Source organism: Quercus robur, chromosome 5 (assembly GCF_932294415.1).
Source record: "Quercus robur chromosome 5, dhQueRobu3.1, whole genome shotgun sequence".
Lineage (NCBI taxonomy): Eukaryota > Viridiplantae > Streptophyta > Magnoliopsida > Fagales > Fagaceae > Quercus > Quercus robur.
The window spans coordinates 1,285,805-1,307,415 of record NC_065538.1 but is presented as its reverse complement, the minus strand read 5'-3'; the positions used below and the strand labels follow the sequence as shown (position 1 = coordinate 1,307,415).

Below are 21,611 nucleotides of genomic sequence, written 5' to 3'. Positions count from 1 at the left end.
CATGCTAACTGGAGCACTACAGGACAAAACAGGACAACTGGCCATACGGTTATCTCGCGACTGGATCTCGTGACTCAGTCAAGTAGCTAGGTCAAGCCACGAGCCACCCCTGTTTTGTAAATCCTGACGTTTCACATTCCTCTCTTACTCTAGTATAAATACCCCTTTTACCCACAAATGAAAGAGAGCTTCCAGAGAGAATTTTAAGAGAGAAACCCTAAAGAAAAACAAGATTGATTCACCCACAATCTATACATTAGAGTCTCTTCAAATTCCTCAACTCTCTTCCTCTCCATTGTCAAATCCTTGAGAGGCATTTTACCAAACCTTGTTCTCATCATATTCATCACTGTGAGAGGGCTGTTTGGATTTCTGGGAAGCAGTTAGGAAGGAACTAATCTACATTGGTTGATGCTATGGTCTAGTAGCGGAATCCGGGAAGCTAGAAAAGAAAAAGGTTCGGCGCAACCTCGTTGGAGCAAGAAGCTTGGAGGGCTTAGGTGCACTGGGTAGACTAGGCTTGGAGGGTCTATTGCTGTCCATGTATCCCAACTACATTTTCTAGTGGATTGTTTACCGCTTGGAGGGCGGCGGAGAGGTTTTATGCCGAGGGCTTCGGTTTCCTCTTCGATAACACATCGCGTGTTATCTTTGTGTTTGCATCTTCCTTCCCTTCTATCTTTGCCTTTTACTATCTGCTGTGGGTTGAGATTTTAATTTGGCTTAGTTAGTTTTTCCAATTCCATATTATAGCTTATGTTAATTTTCCACACACTAGTTGTTTGACATAATGCTTGAATTGGTTAAGTTGTAATTTGGGGGTCTAAACGTTCAAGGGTGTTTATACACATATTTGAACTTTCAAACTTCATGATCTTCATTGTCTGGATGAACTGAAGAACTTTGCAGCTAGCATCTTTCTCAAGTTGGTGATCAAGTCGCGTATTGGGATCCACGCAATTGGTTAGTCACGTACTAGGAGCTGTGCATTGAAAATGAGAAATTGTCACTACAAAACAAGTCCAATTGAGTATTGGGGTAAGGGTTCAACTGTAAGTTAGTATAAGGTACTGAGATTCCTTTACTTGTAACCACTTGTTTTGATAATAGTGGATTCTTGGCCTATTAGGCTGTACAAAGGCAATTTAGAATGCAAAAAATCCTTATTGTATATTTTTTGTGATGTAAAAAATCTTTTGTCAATTTTTTGTTGGGAACTTGTGATTTTGTGATGTAAAAAATCCTTAAATATCTGTTTGTGATGTTTATGGAACTTGTGATGTTAGAAACCTGTGATTTTGTGGTTCAATTTAAGTATATGTTTGTGGATGTGGCTGTTTTGTTTTGAGTTATGATTTAGCAAGAAATTGTGATTTTTGGGTAGGACATTGTGATAGCAAGGGGAAAAAAAAAAAAAAAAAAAAAACCTATAGTCGCAGCTATAGTTTCTACCAATGTAGGAGGCTTTAGCCAGAAAATGCAGCTTAAAGATGTTCTATAGCCGCGTTTTGAAACACGCCGCTACAGTCTGACCCCATAGCCGCGTTTCCAAACACAGCTTAAAGATGTCCTATAGCCGTATTTTGCAAAATGCAGCTACAATCTGACCCTATAGTCGTGTTTTTAAATGCAGCTTAAAAATGATCTATAGCCGCGTTTTGAAAAACGCAGCTATAGTTCGGACCCAATAAAACACAACCAAAGCGGGTCTATAGCTGCGTTTTTTAAAAACGTAACTATAGGTCTCAGCCTATAGCCGCGAATAAAAAAACGCTGCTATAGACCCGCAGGGGCTATTGTTGCTGCTGGATGAATGGAGTATAATCATACAACTTGAAATATTGAATATACTTATTACTTCGGTATAAAAATACAATTCTTATTTAGATTTTAATGACAATATAACATGATTCACTTAAAAAAAAAAAAAAAATCAAATTTACATTCCTTAGTTTTCAAACAATGCTTTAAGATTGTAAGGTCCTGTGATATTAGGAGTTCCATTCCACATTAGCTCAGCAAATTGTTGGTTGGCCTTTTCAGAGGGATGAATGGAGTCAAAGAACACATATTCACTAACATTATGACATAATTTGTATTCTTTGACAGATCTCTTCCCTCCACAACTAAAAATTCCTCTATATGGACCGGTTCCACAACATGCAATCTTGCTTATCTTGAAACCTTCAAAAAAAAAAAAAAATAGAGATACTTTTAGTTTATAGAACATAAATGCCAAACTATAAGAGCACTTATATCAGTGTGTGTATAATAAAAAAAGATGTGAAATTTACTTAATTTTGTTCAAAAACTCCCCATATCAGTTCTTCCATAGCACTATTGATTTGCATTTTTGCTATAGTAACTGTGCAAATATGCATGGCTACTGTAGCTTTGTATCTGAATATTTTATCAATATCTCATTTCATCTGTCTTCCTCTCTGTTCTTTTCTTTGCTTTACTGTCTCTCTCACATAAACGCAGCCTCCATCGCAACCCACCACCACCCAGCCCCCACCATCACCACAACTCATAACCCATTACAAAATTTGATCTTAACAAAATCAGATCTAGCCATCAACCAGAAAACCCAAATCATTAAATTCAGTGGCAGCTCAAACCCATCAACCCAAACCTAAAATCAAATCCAATTGGTAGCCTAAAAAACCATATAATGGAAGAAACAACAGCAGTGGAAGAAAGAATAAGGAGAATAAGAAGCAGCAACGGTGGAAGAAGAGGAAGAAGAAGAAGCAGCAATAGCGGTGGAAGAAGAAGAAGAAACATGGGCAAATGAAGAGGAAGAGGCGACAGAAGAGGAAGAAGCAGCGGCGACATGTGTTTGGGAAGAAGAAGAAGAAGCAGTAACAATGGATCTGGGTTTGGGACGAGAGAGATCTAATGGAGGTGAAAGGCGAGACCCAAAGGATTCATTTGTTTGGCGGGGTGGAAAAGTGGGAGGATAGAAAATTTTTCTATTTTCTTTCTTTTTTTTGGTTGGGAGTGGAAAACTGGAAGTATGGAAAAAGTGAGTTTATATAAATTTACTCATATACCATTGATAAAAAATGACGCCCAAAAAATGACAAGCAAAAAAAAAAAAAAAAAAAAAGAAGGAATCATCCAAATATATTAAAAAATAAAAATCATGTCTTGAAAATAAAAAACATGTCTAGATAAACCAAAAAAAAAAAAAAAAGAAGAAGAAGAAGAAGACAAACAAAACAAAGCACCAAGCGACAACCCAAGAAAAAAAAAAAGGCGACATCCCAGGAAAGTTATAAAAAAGAAAAAGAAAAAGAGGGTGAAATCCATGTGCATTGCCTAGGTAAAGTAAAAGCTAAGAAAAAAAAAGACAAGGAAAAAGAAAGGGGCATTTGGATGGCAATTTCGTCATTTAATCTCAAATTTCTTCTTATCTAGTTTTCTCTCCATTTTGGGGAGAAAACTTTTTGATGGGTCTGGGGAGAAAACACTCGAGCCCCACCATTTTTTTTCTCTCCCAAACACACCCAAAGAGTGGAGAGAGAGAAACAAGTTATATAAATGAAAATAATAATAATAAATGATTATTTAAATAAAATAGAGTGTATAATAGACAGTCTGATGTGTGTGTTTTTGCAAAGTGATTGTGTAAAATAGAAAAAGTAAGCTCTTATGCTAAAATAAACAACAAAGAAATTTTGGCTGGACCAATGCTAATGCTCCAACAATAATAAAAGACATTATGCACCATAAAAATTATTGGCATACCATAATTTGAAGGGTTATTTATTCTTTCACTTAGAGAAGTGTAGGTATCCGCTATTGAATATTTGAATCCATCAAGCTGATTTTCTAGCTCCTGCAAGGATTTAGAAAGTGCTTCATTGTGCAATTTTGCTAGTGTTGAAAGTTCCTCAACGCATGCACCTGTGTTATTCGGACTTAGTGCTCTTGCAATTGGCAAACAACCCAATGGTGCCAAGTTTGGAATCGCAATTTTCCTTCCACCTTTCTTATATATTCCCTAGCACATCAAGATATGGTTATTTAGTATAACAAATTTTTGCGAATGTAAATAACAAGAATTAAATAGAATGACAATTTATTTTGAATATTGAATGTTATTACTTTTATCACACTTGTTAAATTGCCGATCACCATATCTACGTATTCTTCCGGAGAGTAGGTTTGAAGAGCACTGGAATTTGAGGTGGAAAGGGCAAAATAATCATTGCTGCCAATGCTAATTAAGTAAACTGCTCTCGCCATTATTGTCTTGGCTCCTTCATGTCCTAGTCTTGTCCTCAACAGCTTCGCCAATTTCTTATAATAATGTAGTTGAGTTTTTAGGTCAATCACCTACCCCAAAAATTAAAGGAAAAGAAGATTAATTAGGAATATATGGCCTACTCAGGCATTTGAAATTTGGGTAATATGTTATTGCAAGCACACTATTTCAACATGAGTTATTGCTAGAGGTGCGGCCTCCATCTAATACACAAGAGCATTGGACAAGAGTTGACATGTCACCATTTTAAAATATATATCATGTCATAGTCACCTACAATTTACCAAAATACTAGAGGGAAGCGAAACACCTCTAGTTCACAAGATATGTATCATGTCATAGTCACCTACAATTTACCAAAATACTAGAGGGAAGCCAAAAACCTTTAGTTCGCTACCATATGATTTGCATACCTCACTATTAATCAATCAAATAATTTAGATAAAGCTCTATATTGGCAATGCAAATTTCAAGCCTATCTATCATTCATATATTTATTCCAAATTTCTTCTAAAGAAAAAAACTGCCTAATTAATACTGATAGTCATTGGACAAAATGAGATCTCCCCTTGTACTATTATTAAAGATTGGAGAGTGAAATTTCAATATTGTCAGTATTGTACATGTGTGTGTATATATATACATACACACACTTGATGTAAAAGATACATACTAATCCTTGGTTAGTTTCGACAAGAGCCCCGGCTCCGGCAGAAGCAAAGTTTGTCCCGTCAGTATATTGATGATAACCGGGATACAGAAATGGTGTAATGAATGGCAACTTTGCAAACTCAGCTGTAATAAAATTTCAACAATTAATTTACTAACAATTCAAATTCTTAAAAGGAAAAAGAAAAAAAGAAAAAGAAAAAGAAAGAGTAATAGCATTTTACCAATAAAATCTGGGATTAGACGTCCATTAGAAAATCTTCCAGTGGGGTAGTTGAAGAAGGTCTCCCCATACGGTCCATAATTTGCTAGGTTATCAGTGGTGGTGTTGATATAGTCATTGTTTCCAGCATCGAATAATGAATCCCCAAAGATGAATAGGGCAACATGTTGTTGTTTTGGCAGGCATATGTGACCAAGACTATGGGTTGGGGTAAGAAAGACTACAAACAAAACCAAAAAACAGAAATGGAACCTAAAACTCACCATGTTATAATCCTCGTTCACTTTTGTTCTCATTAGTTTGTTGCACTTGCCATTTATAGAGAATTTTGCGTTATTACTTGGTCAAAAAGAAAAAGAAAAAGAAAAGAAAGCAAAGCAGAATGCTTCCTCATTCCATGGTACGTAGTCGTCGGTGGCACGTTGTTGCTTTCACAGTTTCACCAAGGTCAAAAACATTTAAGCTGTAAGAATTGAATGACAGTCTCGGTCTTAAATAATTACTATATATATATATATATATCAAATAATTAAGGCATAGGAGAAATGGAGCAGGTATAACCACTATATACTTTTCTCTACTAAAACAAACGTTTAATGACAATTTATATATGTATTATATATAGGCACTTAGGCCTTCCTAGAGATAAGTAGGACATATATTTTTCTATATGCTAGAATAGAAATGTAAGACAAAGATTAGTATTAGTTGTCATTATCATATACATTAAGCATTCAACAACTTGTAAAATTTTATCTTAAATATTTTTGAAGGTTCTTTCAGACCACGCTTTAGCGTTTACTTATGAGGTGCCCACGTTTTCAATTTCCACTTTATTTTGATATAATTATGTTGAAATGTGTACAACGAGATGCTCATCTTGGACATTAGATTATGTTATATGTTGTACCATGGACTTTATTATTACCAGACTAAAATCCATGTGTTGCACGGGCAATCTAGTTTGATGATCAAATTTGTATATACTATCATTAAACTGCAGAATTAATATATTTTATAGTAATGCAAATCTGTATGTCTATTTTGTGATGGTCCAAGTGCCCAATAATTCATCTAGCTAGCGAAGAAGCTCCACCGCTTTGTACATAAAATTGTTGATGAGTGAGATATTTTTCTTTAGAAAATTGGGACCGCAAATAATCTAGCTGGCGTGATAACTATGTTAGTTCCTTTGCACAAGTTAAAGCACTGTTTGGACTTGATTGATAATGTTTGCATTCTGAGATAGCATTTATGGGTTTTTGTGAAGGCATATGGCGAGGATTAATCCAATTCCAGCTAATTAGGTGAAGATCGATTTATAACGTAGCTTGAATATAAATTCCATTTGGGATGGTTAGTGTTTATATTTGTTTTGTTGAGTTTAAATCGAACTTGAGTTCTCGTTTTGACCTGGCCGACTTTGACAAAGCAAATATATATGGGCTGCGGCTTGGTTAAATTGCTTTCCTTTGACAATTTCACTGAGAGAGAGAGAGAGAGAGAGAGAGAGAGTATTATCAATATTATTCAATAAAGATGGCCGGACAAAATCGGGGAAGGTAGAAGAGAATTATGAAGGTATCACATTCCAACTGCATGGTTGCCAAGGTTTTGTCTCACCCTTTTGAATTAATGCTATTTAAGAATTATTAATTACTCTGCTTTTTTTTTTTTTTTTTTTTTTTTTTTTTTTTTTTTTTTTTTTTACGTTGCTAGGTTTTGAAATTATGCCTTTTTCTTATGTGTTCTGTTTTGTTATGTGTAAGCGGGATTGAAATTGTGGGGTTTCTAATCTTTGCTTAAGCTATTTTTTATTGTTTTTTTTTTTTTTTTTTTTGCTTTTTGTGTGCTGCATGATTATTACATAGGGTTATCGTTCTTAGAAATGATAAAATGTTAGTTGTAACTTTTGGTAGAAGTTATTTCATGACTTCAAGTCAAAAAATTAGAACTGAGCAATGTTATCTATTGAATCATTTTATTTTTTAGGATGGCAATTCCTTTGACTCTCTTCAATCTTCATCATGCCAACTTTCTTTTCTCACTTCTCATTCTCCCTTCTCTATTCTATCTACAATCTAAACCAATGCAATTTAATTTGGCTGGTGAGGATTGATATTTGTGACTTTGTCTGTTTGAAGTTCTAAACCAATTCCAAAAAATGACGCTATGGAGCAGGGGACATTTGAGATCGACATGGGTGTAGGTTTTTCATAATTCAACACTTATTTATATGGAGGAGGGGACACGTCAGTTTGATCTTTTTGACTTTGTGTGTTTGAAGTTCTATTAATTATGTGTGGCATGTAGAAACTTTACCAAGCAAGGGTAGGTTTTTCATAAATTACAACTTATTTCTCTTTGTTTTTAAAATCAACGATTTACTATTATTTTTCTATGGAAATAATATAGATTATGATGTTTGCTGTGTTCTGCACGTTCAAAACCATATTGGACCTTTTGGAATGTTAAAAAGGGTTGTTGGGAAAGGAAAGAGTACTGTTGATGGGCTACAGTCATAATGTGTTAAATGTGGAGCATTTGGAATGAGGGAAAGGGCTGATCTCTTAAAGGGATTAAGCTGTCCCTCCTGTAGCTTAAGATTGTAAATGTTAGATTTTTTTTTTTTTTTTTTTTTTTTTTTCCAGCGATATTCGATTCTCCTATATATTTCCATAGTTTCCTTAGATCTATATTTGATTTAGGTACTTGATGACAAGTAAAGTTGGATTTTTTTTTTTTTTTTTTTTTGCCCCAAAAAGTTGGATTTTTTTTTTTTTTTTTTTTTTTTGAAAACCATGTGTGATATTGAACATTAGCAAATCAAGTACTATATTGCAGATTTTTAGTTAAAAATAATTATCAACAACTAGCCTCTAAGCACGCGCTCACACGCGTGCTCAGAGGTTCTTCTATTTTTTGGGTAAGGGTTAATAATTTGTATAAATTATAATTTGGGATTCATATATTTTTCAATCACAAAAAAATCTAAGGGTATAATGAGTGTTAAACATTTGTGATGAGTTTACTATTAATTCCACTATAAAATCAACCAAAGGGGTCTAAAGGTACTTTGCAATTGGTATCAAAACAAGGTTAACTTAGTTTAGGATTTATTTCCTGAGTGTGACCATTGACTCCATTGATCTTTCCTTGACAATCTTGTTGCTCTACGATGGCTGCAATAGTGCCTACTGAACAATGTGCATGAGAGCTTTCTTCAAATCCATTGATGATAAATTTTGGCTCTTTGTCAACAAAGGCTAAACCGCTACAGCTCCTAGTGATCAGTGGTCCACTGAGTAACTAATTGCAACTAACCTAAATAGCAAAGGTCTTAATACAATATTCATTGCTATCTCTCAAGAAGAGATTAGGAGAACCTTTAGTGTAGAGAGGGCGAATAAAGCAAAAACTCAAAACTTCAGATGACATTGAGAATTCTAGGTTTGAAGAGATTAGAATGGCTGATGATGAAACTTTCAACGAATTCTATGCAAACTAAATGATATTGAGAATTCAAGTTTCAACTTAGGAGATAAAATCGTTGAACCTAAGATTGCAGGGAAGATTATGAGATCTTTAAACAAGAGGTTTCGTCCTCAGGTATGACCATAGAAGAGAGTAATTAAGGACCTAGATTCTATAAAGGTTGAGGAATTATTACAAACATATGAGCCTACCAACCTCAAACAAGTAAAACAAGTCGATGGCCTTAAAAGAGGATACTGATTCTTCTAGGGATGATCGTATGAGCAACAAATAACCTTCCTTGCTAAACAATTTAGGAGATTTAATTATGAAGAATTCTAGGAATAGAGGCAAGAGAAAACTCTAAAAAATTTGAACCTTCTAAGAATGAATCCAAAGAGAAGTTAAATGCTAAAAAGGATAAGAATGTTCAAACTTTTGTTCCATGATATCAGGAGTTCCAATAGCTTAGCAAATTATCGACACACATTAGCTCAGCAAGTCCACTTAAAGAAAACAAAATTACTAAGTAATTCGAATATCCGAATATAGAAACCTACATTTTGATAAGGAAATCCACATAACCTAAAAATAAGGTTTAGTGGGAATCTCTATGCCCTTAAGTATAAGGATTCCTTTGAGTTATTTACAACAAAATACGGGAATATTTTTAAATCCTAAGTGGATTCCTAAAATCCAAAAAGACTATCCCGAAACGAAATAACTTGTAAGTGGAGTATGATCATACAACTTGAAATATTGAATATATTTATTACTTCGGGATGAAAATACAATTCTTATGTTGATTTTAATGATAATATAACATGATTCACTTTTTTTTTATATAAAAAAAAAAAAAAAATTCAAATTTACATTCATTAGTTTTCAAACAATGCTTTAAGATTGTAAGGTCCTGTGATATTAGGAGTTCCATTCCACATTAGCTCAGCAAATTGTTGGTTGGCCTTTTCGGAGGGATGAATGGAGTCAAAGAACACATATTCACTAACATTATGACATAATTTGTATTCTTTGACAGATCTCTTCCCTCCACAACTAAAAATTCCTCTATATGGACCGGTTCCACAACATGCAATCTTGCTTATCTTGAAACCTTCACCAAAAAAAAAAAAAAAAAAAATAGAGATACTTTTAGTTTATAGAGCTAAAATGGCAAACTATAAGAGTACTCATATCAGTGTGTGTATAATAGAAAAAGTTGTGAAATTTACACAATTTTGTTCAAAAACTCCCCACATTAGTTCTTCCATAATACTGTTGATTTACATTTTTGCTATAGTAACCGAGCAAATATGCACGGCTACTGTAGCTTTGTATCTCAATATTTTATCAATTTCTCATTTCATCTCTCTCCCTCTCTGTTCTTTGCTTCATTGTCTCTCTCGCATAAACGCAGCCTCCACAGCAACCCCCCACCAACCAACCCCCACCACCACCACAACTCACAACCCCTTACAAAATTTGATATTATCACAAAACTAGATCAACCCATCAACTAAAAAACCCAAATCATCAAATCCAATGGTAGCTCAAACCCATCAACCCAAACCTAAAATCAAATCCCATGTAGCACAAAAAACTATACAATGGAAGAAGCAACAGCAATGGAAGAAAGAATAAGAAGAATAAGAAGCAGCAGTAGTGGAAGAAGAAGAAGAAGCAAGGGCAGAAGAAGAGGAAAAAATGGCAAAAGAGAAAGAAGCAACGGCGGCAAGTGTTTTGGAAAAAGAAGCAGCGGTCGAATTTTGGGAAGAAGAAGATGAAGCAGCAACAATAGATCTAGGTTTCAGACAAGAGAGATTTGATGGAGGTGAGAGGCGATACCCAATGGATTTGTTTGATTGAAGGGGTGGAAAAGTGGGAAGACAGAAAATGATGGGAGAATAGAAAAGTAGGAGGATTGTAAATATTTTGATTTCTCTCCTTTTTGTTGGTTGGGAGTGGAAAAGTGGAGGTGTGAAAAATGTGAGTTTATATAAATTTACTCATATACCATTGATAGAAAATGATGCCCAAAAAGTGAGAAGCAAAAAAAAAAAATAATAATAAAAGAAAGGGAATCATCCAAATTTATTAAAAAATAAAAATCATGTCCTAAAAATAAAAATAATGTCTAGTTAAACCAAAAAAATAAAAAGAAAAAGAAGAATAAGAAGACAAACAAAACAAAGCATCACACCATAGCTCAGCAAGTCAAAAGAAAAAAAAAAGGGAAAAAAATTAAATAAAAAGAAGGCAACGTCCCAAGAAAGTTAAAAAATAATAATAATAATAATAAATTCTGGTGAAACCCATATTCAATGCCCAGGTAAAGCAAAAACTAAGAAAAAAGAAAAAAAAAAAGGGCAAATAATTGGTAATTTCGTCATTTATCCTCAAATTTCTCCCTACCCAATTTTTTTTTATCCATTTTGGGATGAAAACTTTATGGGGGGCCCGGGTTTCTCTCCTCCCTTCCAACCAAATACATTACAAAAAGTTTTTCATCCTCACTTTCTTTTTCTTTTCTTTTTTTCTTTTTCCTCCTTAAAATCCGTTCTACCAAACACACCCAAAGAGTGGAGAGAGAGAGAGAAACGTGTTATTATAAGTGAAAATAATAATAATAAATGATTATTTAAATAAAATAGGTTGTATAATAGACAATTTGATGTGGGTGTTTTTACAAAGTAATTGTGTAAAATAGAAAAAGTAGGCTTTTATGCCAAATTAAATATGAAATTTTAGCCAGATTGATGCTAATGCTCTAACAATAATAAAATACATTACACACTAAAAAAATTATTGACATACCATATTTTGAAGGGTTATTTAGAGTTTCACTTAGAGAAGTGTAGGTATCCGCTATTGAATATTTGAATCCATTGAGCTGATTTTCTAGCTTCCGCAAGGATTTCGAAAGTGCTTCATTGTGCAATTTTGCTAGTGTTGAAAGTTCCTGAATGCATGCACCTGTGTTATTCGGACTTTGTGCTCTTGCAATTGGCAAACAGCCCAATGGTGCCAAGTTTGGAATCGCAAATTTCCTTCCACCTTTCTTATATATTTCCTAGCACATCAAGATATGGTTATTTAGTATAACAAATTTTTGCTTATATAAAAAACAAGAATTAAATAGAATGACAATTTATTTTGAATATTGAATGTTATTACTTTGATCACACTTGTTAAGTTGCTGATCACTATATCTACGTATCCTTCCGGAGAGTAGGTTTGAAGAGCACTGGAATTTGAGGTGGCAAGAACAAAATAATCATTGCTGCCGATGCTAATTAAGTAAACTGCTCTCGCCAATAATTTTTTGGTTTCTTCATGTCCTAGTTTTGTCCTCAACGGCTTCGCCAATTTCTTGAAATAATGTAGTTGAGTTTTTAGGTCAATCACCTGCCCCAAAAATTAAAGGAAAAGAAGATTAGGAAAATATGGCCTACTCAAGCATTTGAAATTTGGATAATATGTTATTGCAAGCACACTATTGCAACATGAGTTATTGCTAGAGGTGCGGTCTTCATCCAATACACGAGCATTGGATAAGAGCTGACGTGTATCATGTCATCGTCACCTACAATTTACCAAAGTATGAGAGGGAAGCCAAAAACCTCTAGTTCGCAGCCATATGATTTGCATACCTCACTGTTAATTATTCAGATAATTTAGATAAAGCTCTATTGCCAATGCAAATTTCAAGCCTATCTATCATTTATATATTTATTTCTTTATTAAGCACGACATGATCAATTTCACGAAACATTTAATTAAGCTTCCAATTTTCATCTAAAAAAAAAAAAAGAAGCTGCATAATTAATAATACTGATTGTCATTGGACAAAATGAGATCTCCTTGTCCTATTAATAAGGATTAGAGAGTAAAATTTCAATATTGTCAATATTGTACATGTGTGTGTGTATATACATATACACACACACTTGACGTAAAAGATACATACAAATCCTTGGTTAGTTTCGGCAAGAGCCCCAGCTCCGGCAGAAGCAAAGTTTGTCCCGTCAGTATATTGATGATAACCGGGATATAGAAGTGGCGTAATGAATGGCAACTTTGCAAACTCAGCTGTAATAAAATTTCAACAATCAATGTACTAACAATTCAAATTCTTAAGAAAGAAGAAGAAATAAAGTAAGATTAATTGCATTTTACCAATAAAATCTGGGATTAGACGTCCATTAGAAAATCTTCCAGTGGGGTAGTTGAAGAAGGTCTCCCCATACGGTCTATAATTTGCTAGGTTATTAGTGGTGGTGTTGATGTAGTCATTGTTTCCAGCATCGAATAATGAATCCCCAAAGATGAATAGGGCAACATGTTGTTGTTTTGGCAGGCATATGTGACCAAGACTATGGGTTGGGGTAAGAAAGACTACAAACAAAACCAAAAAACAGAAATGGAACCTGAAACTCACCATGTTACAAACCTCGTTCACTTTTGTTCTCATTAGTTTGTTGAACTTGCCATTTATAGAGAACTTTGCTTTATTACTTGGTCAAAAAGGAAAAAAAAGAAAAGAAAAAGAAGTATAATGCATTGTTTATCATAAGGAAGAGATGAAGCTTCCTCATTCCGTGGTACGTTGTCGTCGGTGGCATGTTGTTGCTTAAACATTAAACAGTCAACAACTTGCCAAAATAAGCGAATCTTGGATGCTGATCTTGGACATTAGATTACGTTATACGTTGTACCACGGACTTTATTATTACCAGACTGAAATCCATGTGTTGCACGGACTTTATTATATACATTCAACAATTTTGCATATACTATCATTGAACTGCAGAATTAATATATTTTATAATAATGCAAATCTGTATGTATATTTTGTGATGGTCGAAGTGCCCAATAATTCATCATGCATGCCAGCGAAGAAGCTCCACCACTCTCAAACTAGGCATTTTAATATTCGCTTCCACTTTGTACATAAAATTGTTGATGAGTGGGATATTTTTCTTTAGAAAATTGGGACCGCAAATAATCTAGCTGGCGTGATAACTATGTTAGTTCCTTTGCATTCTGATAATGTTTGCATTCTGAGATAGCATTTATGGGTTTTTGTGAAGGCATTTGACGAGGATTAGTCTAATTCAAGCTAATTAGGTGAAGATCGATTTATATCGTAGCTTGAATATAAATTCCTTTGACAAAGCAAATATATCTGGGCTGCGGCTTGGTCCAATTGCTTTCCTTTGACAATTTCACTGAGAGAAAATATAAGTTTTTTCTTCTTTTTGTTATTTGTGAAAGAGAGCAGTTTTGGGTGTATTTTACTTTCGATTTGTTTTGTTAGTGAAATTTTTTTCTTGAAGTACTTAGCCTATGAACGTAGGCCTAAAGTTGAATTACATAAATATATACTTGATTTTTTCTTATTCTTTTTCTTTTTTGTTTTTGGGGTGTGGTTAATTGGTTGTAACTCTTTTTTTTTTTTTTTTTAATTTTTTTCTTCGTTCCTTCTATTTGCATGTGTGGGAGTGTATCTAGAGGCTCTTTTGATTGCAAATAATCTCCTAATATTTAGAATATCTCCAATATTTAGGATAACAAAAGTCTCGGGTACGTCTTGCATGTCCCTAAAGATGATGAAGTCCTTAGATAATTGAATTATGTTAAAGTTATCAAGCCCAATAATTATCAAAGCCCAAGCCCAATCCTTAATGTGCTAGCCAAAAATAATATATGTACTACAAGTTGTTAATCATGGTTTTTTTGTATTGTTAATTTAGGGTTTAGGGTTTAACTTCTTGTAAATATCCCATATTTGGTTCATTGTAAATTTTTTTTTTTTTTTTTTTTAAATTGAGATTATAGTGAAGATGTAACCATCAAAAACTTCCTTAGTAGACGCAGGCTGTTAAGACAAATCAAGTAGCGTTACATTCTCTCTCTTCTCTCTATACTCTCTCAATTTAGATTTTCATAAATATAACATGGTATCAGAGCCACAACATTGATCTTCTATTGTTTTAGTGCAACAACAATGCATGTTATGCGTGAACTTTTTTTTTTTTTCTTTTCATTCTGTTACCAGCAAGAATCTAGTAGGATGATCAAATATATATATAAGGGGGAAGGGGACGCACTGATGAAGAGAAGGAGACGGAAGCACAGTAATATAGTAAAGAAAATAATGTAAGTAACTTGAAGAAAATAATTTGAAAGTAAGAACAATTATAAGGCGGTAGAACCAGCCAAGTATATATGATAATAACTTAAAGTAAATGAGAACAATAGTTCAAAGTAAATGAAAGCAATTTAAAACCGTCCGGTATGGCGGTAATCCGTCCAAGGTGGCGGTAGCAACAAGTAGAGTAATGAACATAAAACTGAAAATACTTGTTATTGAAAGTAGGATAAACACTTACAGTAGTAGTTGTGAATACAAGATCTCAACAGTTACAGGTTAACAATTACAAATCTTGAACTAGTCCTAGTTACAAGGTTTGTAGGATTACAAAGTTTGTAGTGAACAAGGATGAACAAGGTAGTAGTAGTAGAAGTATGGTGAGTTCTCTTTCTAAGAAGGCTAGTTCTAAGGGAAGAGAAATCAGAAGTAAAACTTGACTTCCTCTTAAGGGACAACCCCCCTTAAATAGGCAATATTTTTGAGTAAACAGTACTTGTGAACAGTAAAAGTTAACAGTGAAAAGTAAAAGTTAACAGTAATAATTTGCTGAAAGCAATCTTGGTGTGACTAAAAGTCACGGGAAACATGGAGAATCGTCTTTTCAGAACATTATCATCAGTGGTGGAAATCAACAGTAGAATTTGACCAAAAAGAAAACATTGCAATATTTTTGGCCATTATGCAGGCCAGACAAACAGGAGAATCAAGCTTTCAATCAATCTTTTGCTAAGTCATCAGCATCTTCGTCATCATTACCAAAACACTCCTGATTGTAAGGGTAGTAAGGGTCTTTTGAAACAGAGCCTTGAGAGGATCGTTCATCATCTGAATTAGCAGATGATATCAGAGCCACTATTCTACTAAACCTGAATCTTCCTCTCCTTATGACAATGTTGCTGTTAATGATGAAGAAGACTCTGTTTCTATTACTCCATCTAACTTTGATTCTCCTTCTATTGAAAATCCTCCTGTTTACCAAAATCAATTACGAGTTTTGACTATTTTGGATGAACACTTTGAAGTTGATTTGGTCTCTTTGTATGATGAATTTATGCTTAAAAAAAACAGAACCAAAAGAAAATATTTCCAAAATAATTTTGCTCAGTCTGAAAAAGACCGTGTTAAAAGAAAATGGTTGGAAAAGATGAATCAATTGAAAAAACATATTTTGTTTTTTGATTTTCTTGAAAACCATTATGTTTCAAATGATGAGGTTTCAAAACAACATTTAAATGTGATAAAGAAATCAAATTTTGTTAAAATTGATAAAACCATTATTAGGTCTAGTCATCCTCCTCTTGACTCAATTTTGATAACTACTAAGAAAGATGAAGTGACAAAAGAGGAAGTGAAGGCCTCCCCTTTCAAAATTGCTGATGATCAAACTCCTATTATTAGTCTTATTGAACAAAACAATTTTACTAATCAATCTTTGCATATTATTGGTCAACAGTTTGACCGTATTGAAGAAAAAATTGTTGAAAAACCTGTTTCTGAAAAACCTGTTTTTGAAAAATCTATTTCTGTCAAAACTGAGAAACCTTTGATTGATTTACCCAGTCAAAGAGAAAAAGTTGTGTTTAAAACTTCTCAGTCCAAGACTCTTGAAATTGTTGAAAAAATGCTTTCTGATTTAAAGGTTAAAACTCAGGGTACTTCTACTTCAACTGCTCGAACTATTTCCAAAAAAGAATTTGTTTCTGACAAAAATACAGATTCTGATACTATTTCTTCTGTTTCTTCTATTCTTGCAAAAAGGATCTTTGATGATGATTTCCCAGAAATTAAAAGATTTGTTGGAAACTCCAAACCCATGTCTTTTACTAAAAACTGGTATTCAAAACCTACTTTTCCTGATATGCAGTTTGAATGGAATATTGATGGTTTGTCTGAACAAGAAATTATTAATAAAATGAGTCACATGTCTATGGTTGGTATTGCTTATCAAAATAATCATGATCTTGATCAACTTGAAATTGTTAATCTACTTGTTACTGGTTTTTCTGGAACCCTTCATGGATGGTGGGATTCATACATCACTGAAGAATCCAAAGAGTCTATTAAACATGCTGTTAAAAAGAATGATGAAGGTTTGCCCATTTTTGATGAAAGTATTGGTCGTGGTATTCCTGATGGTGTTAATACCTTGATCTATATTATTCTCAAACATTTTGTTGGTACTCCATCCAATATTTCATCTCGTGTTTCTGATTATTTGAATAATTTGAGTTGTCCCACTATGTCTAATTACAGATGGTATCAAGATGTTTTTACTTCCAGAGTGATGCTCCGAAAAGATTGCCATAAGCCTTATTGGAAAGAAAAGTTTATTGACGGTCTGCCTCCTATCTTTGCTCATAAGGTAAAACAGGAATTAATGGGTAAAAATGATTCTATTGATTATGATAATTTAACCTATGGTGATATTTTCAGTACTATTAAAAAACTTGGTATCAATATGTGTAATGATGAAAAATTGCTAAAACACCAATCAAAAAATAAAAGAAAAGCTAAATATGAAATGGGAAATTTCTGCGAACAATATGGTTTGCCTCCTATTGCTCCTTCTAAGCAAAAAAGTAAAAAACATGATAAAAGCCATAAAAAATATAAAAAATACAGAAATAACTTTGTTAAACCCAATGATTTCTATGCGAAGAAGAAAAATGTTTCTAAAAAACATGTTAAACAGAGATCAAGTAAAGGTAAATGTTTTAACTGTGGTAAACCTGGACACTTTAGTAAAGACTGTAAAGAAAAACCTGGTAAATTGAAAAACAAGTTCAACATTTTAAACATTGATGATAATGTGCAAGAAGAATTATTCAGAATCCTTGAATCAAACAACTCGTCTGATTCTTTGGAAGATGATTTCTCTTCTTCATCTGATTCTTGCTATCAATCTGCTGATGATTCTTCTGATTCTCCTAATATTAAAATTGGTTGTAGAGATTCTTGTTGCAATGTTATTAATGCTCTCACCAAGAGTGAAGAAGATGAAAAATTAATAATTCAATTAATAAATCAAATTCAAAACCCTGAACTCCAGAAAGAATATTTGGATAGGTTTAAGAAAAATTTGATAAGAGATGAAACTGGTAAAAAACCAAAATCTACTATAAGCTTTGAAGAAACTTTGGAAAGATTTAATAAAAAGAAATCTAAAGAACTAACTGTTAATGATCTCCAACATGAAATTCATATTGTTAAACAAGAGCTAAAAGAATTAAAACATGAATTTAAAAGCATGAAAAGTGATAACAATAATCTCAAACAAGAATTGATAATGTTAAAAATTGATAAAGATCTTAATAAATCTGATAATGAACAAGATAAACAAAATGAGCACAACGATGGAGATGAATCCTGTCAACAGGCTCTTCTTTCTGATAAAGGTATTCCTGATACTTTCACTGATCCTCAACTTGCTTTTGTTAATAAAATATTTCCTCCAAAATGGTTTACAAAAGTTAAAATTGTTATTTCTCCAGATTATCATTTCACTGTTATTGCCATGATTGATTTTGGTGCGGATATGAACTGTATCCAGGAAGGATTAATTCCTTCAAAATATTTTGAAAAATCTACTGAGAGGTTGGTGTTTGCGAATGGTTCTCAAATGAAAATTAAGTATGAATTGAATAATGCTCATGTGTGCCATGATAATGTTTGTTTCAAGATTTCTTTTGTTCTTGTCAAAAATATGACTGATAAAGTGATTCTTGGTTTGCCATTTATTAATACTTTGTATCCCTTTCTTGTTGAACATGATGGAATCACTACTGATCTATTTGGACAGAAAGTAAAATTCAAATTTGCTTCAAAGTTTGAAATTGATTTTGATAATTTGCCTTATAAGAAAGATTCTCCCATGAATGAACTTATTCAAGAATTAGTGATGAGTTCTTACCAAAACTTCACTGGTGATTTTAAAGGTAATTTTCATAGTACCAAAATGTTAAATACTATCCATAATCCTAACATTATTAATGATTCTTTGCAGGAATCGGACAATGATGCGTGGATAAATACCACTAATAAGTGGGATAATAGTAATAATATTCATATTTATACCACTAATAAGTGGATTATTATGGAAAAGAAAAATAAAGGAAAAGCTCCTACACAGGACTATTCCCAGATTGCAATGCATGAAGGCGCATCTTCTGGGATAAAACCCAGCGGATCAACATCCCTTCAAGGATATGTCCCAGCTGAAATGACATATTCCAGTGGTGATATGATAATTGCTTTACAGGAAGTCTTATCTAGATCCTTACAATTTCATAATGGAGTTTATAGTGAATTACCAGATTCCATAAAATATATTCTTGATAATCTCTATGCTGCTTTTACCAGAAACAATCGTTCCTTGTTTGAGACAACCCTCCAAGCTCTCGAAATCCACCTTGTTAATCTCACTGCTCAGAATGAAGCTTATATAAGCTATGCTAACCTTAATTCAGAAAATGACCTTATTTCAAACCTTGTTCCAGGAAATACTCTTATTTCAGAAAATGAGGCTTTTAAAAGCCATCTTGTTGACCATCCAAATATTTCAATTGATCCTTACATTAGTCAACTCTTTGGCAAAGAGGATATCCATTCAGAGGATAGAATGACTATAATGGGCACTGACTATGCTAGATTGAGTCTTAAGACCCAATCTATGGTAAGAAGTGCTTTTGCCAACTTGCCATCAGATATACAATCTCGTATTCTGAGAAGCAAGGCTATGTTTAGGTCTTTCGACCTATGGTTCAAATGTTTTAAAAAGCTTGTCATAGCCACTATTCCTGATCCTGATGAATTGGATGAAGGTGATAATGTCTTTATTCAACTTGAATGGGAAGAACACTTTGGGAGTACTCTCAGAGTTTATGAAAAGAAACACCCATTTCCTATCCTCTTGATAAATTATGATGATGGTGCAATTGTTGCTGATGATTCAGATGATTATGAAGCTTCCTCATTCCGTTGTACGTTGTCGTCGGTGGCATGTTGTTGCTTAAACGTTAAACAGTCAACAACTTGCCAAAATAAGCGAATCTTGGATGCTGATCTTGGACATTAGATTACGTTATACGTTGTACCACGGACTTTATTATTACCAGACTGAAATCCATGTGTTGCACGGACTTTATTATATTCAGTCAACAATTTGTATATACTATCATTGAACTGCAGAATTAATATATTTTATAATAATGCAAATCTGTATGTATATTTTGTGATGGTCGAAGTGCCCAATAATTCATCTAGCCAGCGAAGAAGCTCCACCACTCTCAAACTAGGCATTTTAATATTCGCTTCCACTTTGTACATAAAATTGTTGATGAGTGGGATATTTTTCTTTAGAAAATTGGGACCGCAAATAATCTAGCTGGCGTGATAACTATGTTAGTTCCTTTGCATTCTGATAATGTTTGCATTCTGAGATAGCATTTATGGGTTTTTGTGAAGGCATTTGACGAGGAATAGTCTAATTCAAGCTAATTAGGTGAAGATCGATTTATAACGTAGCTTGAATATAAATTCCTTTGACAAAGCAAATATATATGGGCTGCGGCTTGGTCAAATTGCTTTCCTTTGACAATTTCACTCAGAGAAAATATAAGTTTGTTCTTCTTTTTGTTATTTGTGAGAGAGAGCAGTTTTGGGTGTATTTTAAGATTGGTTTTGTTAGTGAAATTTTTTTCTTGAAGTACTTAGCCTATGAACGTAGGCCTAAAGTTGAATTACATAAATATATACTTGATTTTTTCTTATTCTTTTTCTTTTTTGTTTTTGGGGTGTGGTTAATTGGTTGTAACTCTTTTTTTTTTTTTTTTTTTCTTCGTTCCTTCTATTTGCATGTGTGGGAGTGTATCTAGAGGCTCTTTTGATTGCAAATAATCTCCAAATATTTAGAATATCTCCAATATTTAGGATAACAAAAGTCTCGGGTACGTCTTGCATGTACCTAAAGATGATGAAGTCCTTAGATAATTGAATTATGTTAAAGTTATCAAGCCCAATAATTATCAAAGCCCAAGCCCAATCCTTAATGTGCAAGCCAAAAATAATATATGTACTACAAGTTGTTAATCATGGTTTTTTTGTATTGTTAATTTAGGGTTTAGGGTTTAACTTCTTATAAATATCCCATATTTGGTTCATTGTAAATTTTTTTTTTTTTTTTAAAAATTGAGATTATAGTGAAGATGTAACCATCAAAAACTTCCTTAGTAGACGCAGGCTGTTAAGACGAATCAAGTAGCGCTGCGTTCTCTCTCTTCTCTCTATACTCTCTCAATTTAGATTTTCATAAATATAACATGGTATCAGAGCCACAACATTGATCTTCTATTGTTTCAGTGCAACAACAATATGTTATGCGTGAACTTTTTTTTTTTTTCTTTTCATTCTGTTACCAGCAAGAATCTAGTTGGATAATCAAATATATATATATATATATATATAATTGTTAGGTTTTTAGACCCAAGTTTTAGAATTACAAGTGTATTAAATAAAGTTGATTAATTAGGCCAATATTTAATTCAAGTGCAAATAATTAAAGCTTATATGACATGCATGTAGAATAATGTGTTACCAATTGCACAAGATCACCACCGCACACCCTTGGTGCGATGGTCACTCCACAAGTATAAGAGCTTGTGGGGTGTGGGGGGCAAGGGCTAGGGTTCAAATCTCCAGGAGGGAGTTTCACACACATATACACTTAGATTAGGCTAGAGTAGAATTCTATCTTGTATCAAAAAAAAAAAAAAAAAAAAAAAAAAATTTGCACAAGATCAATTACAATGGAAACGGCGATA

At 33.3% G+C, this 21,611-nt stretch overlaps 2 protein-coding genes across 2 annotated transcripts; both read right to left on the bottom strand.

The window, feature by feature from the left end:
* Positions 1-1,839: 1,839 nt before the first annotated feature.
* On the bottom strand, positions 1,840-5,580 carry LOC126724790 (GDSL esterase/lipase 1-like). The gene is made up of 5 exons (XM_050429181.1): positions 5,167-5,580; positions 4,947-5,068; positions 4,114-4,344; positions 3,754-4,009; positions 1,840-2,184 (listed from the first exon to the last, which is right to left on the bottom strand). The coding sequence occupies exons 1-5, from the start codon at positions 5,459-5,461 to the stop codon at positions 1,949-1,951; spliced, it is 1,140 nt and encodes a 379-aa protein (XP_050285138.1). The 5' UTR covers positions 5,462-5,580; the 3' UTR covers positions 1,840-1,948.
* Positions 5,581-9,151: 3,571 nt separating this feature from the next.
* LOC126724794 (GDSL esterase/lipase 1-like) lies at positions 9,152-13,080 on the bottom strand. Its single transcript, XM_050429184.1, has 5 exons — positions 12,816-13,080; positions 12,607-12,728; positions 11,814-12,044; positions 11,454-11,709; positions 9,152-9,753 (listed from the first exon to the last, which is right to left on the bottom strand). Exons 1-5 carry the CDS (start codon positions 13,078-13,080, stop codon positions 9,518-9,520), a joined length of 1,110 nt encoding a protein of 369 aa, XP_050285141.1. The 3' UTR covers positions 9,152-9,517.
* Between the last annotated feature and the right edge of the window lie 8,531 nt (positions 13,081-21,611).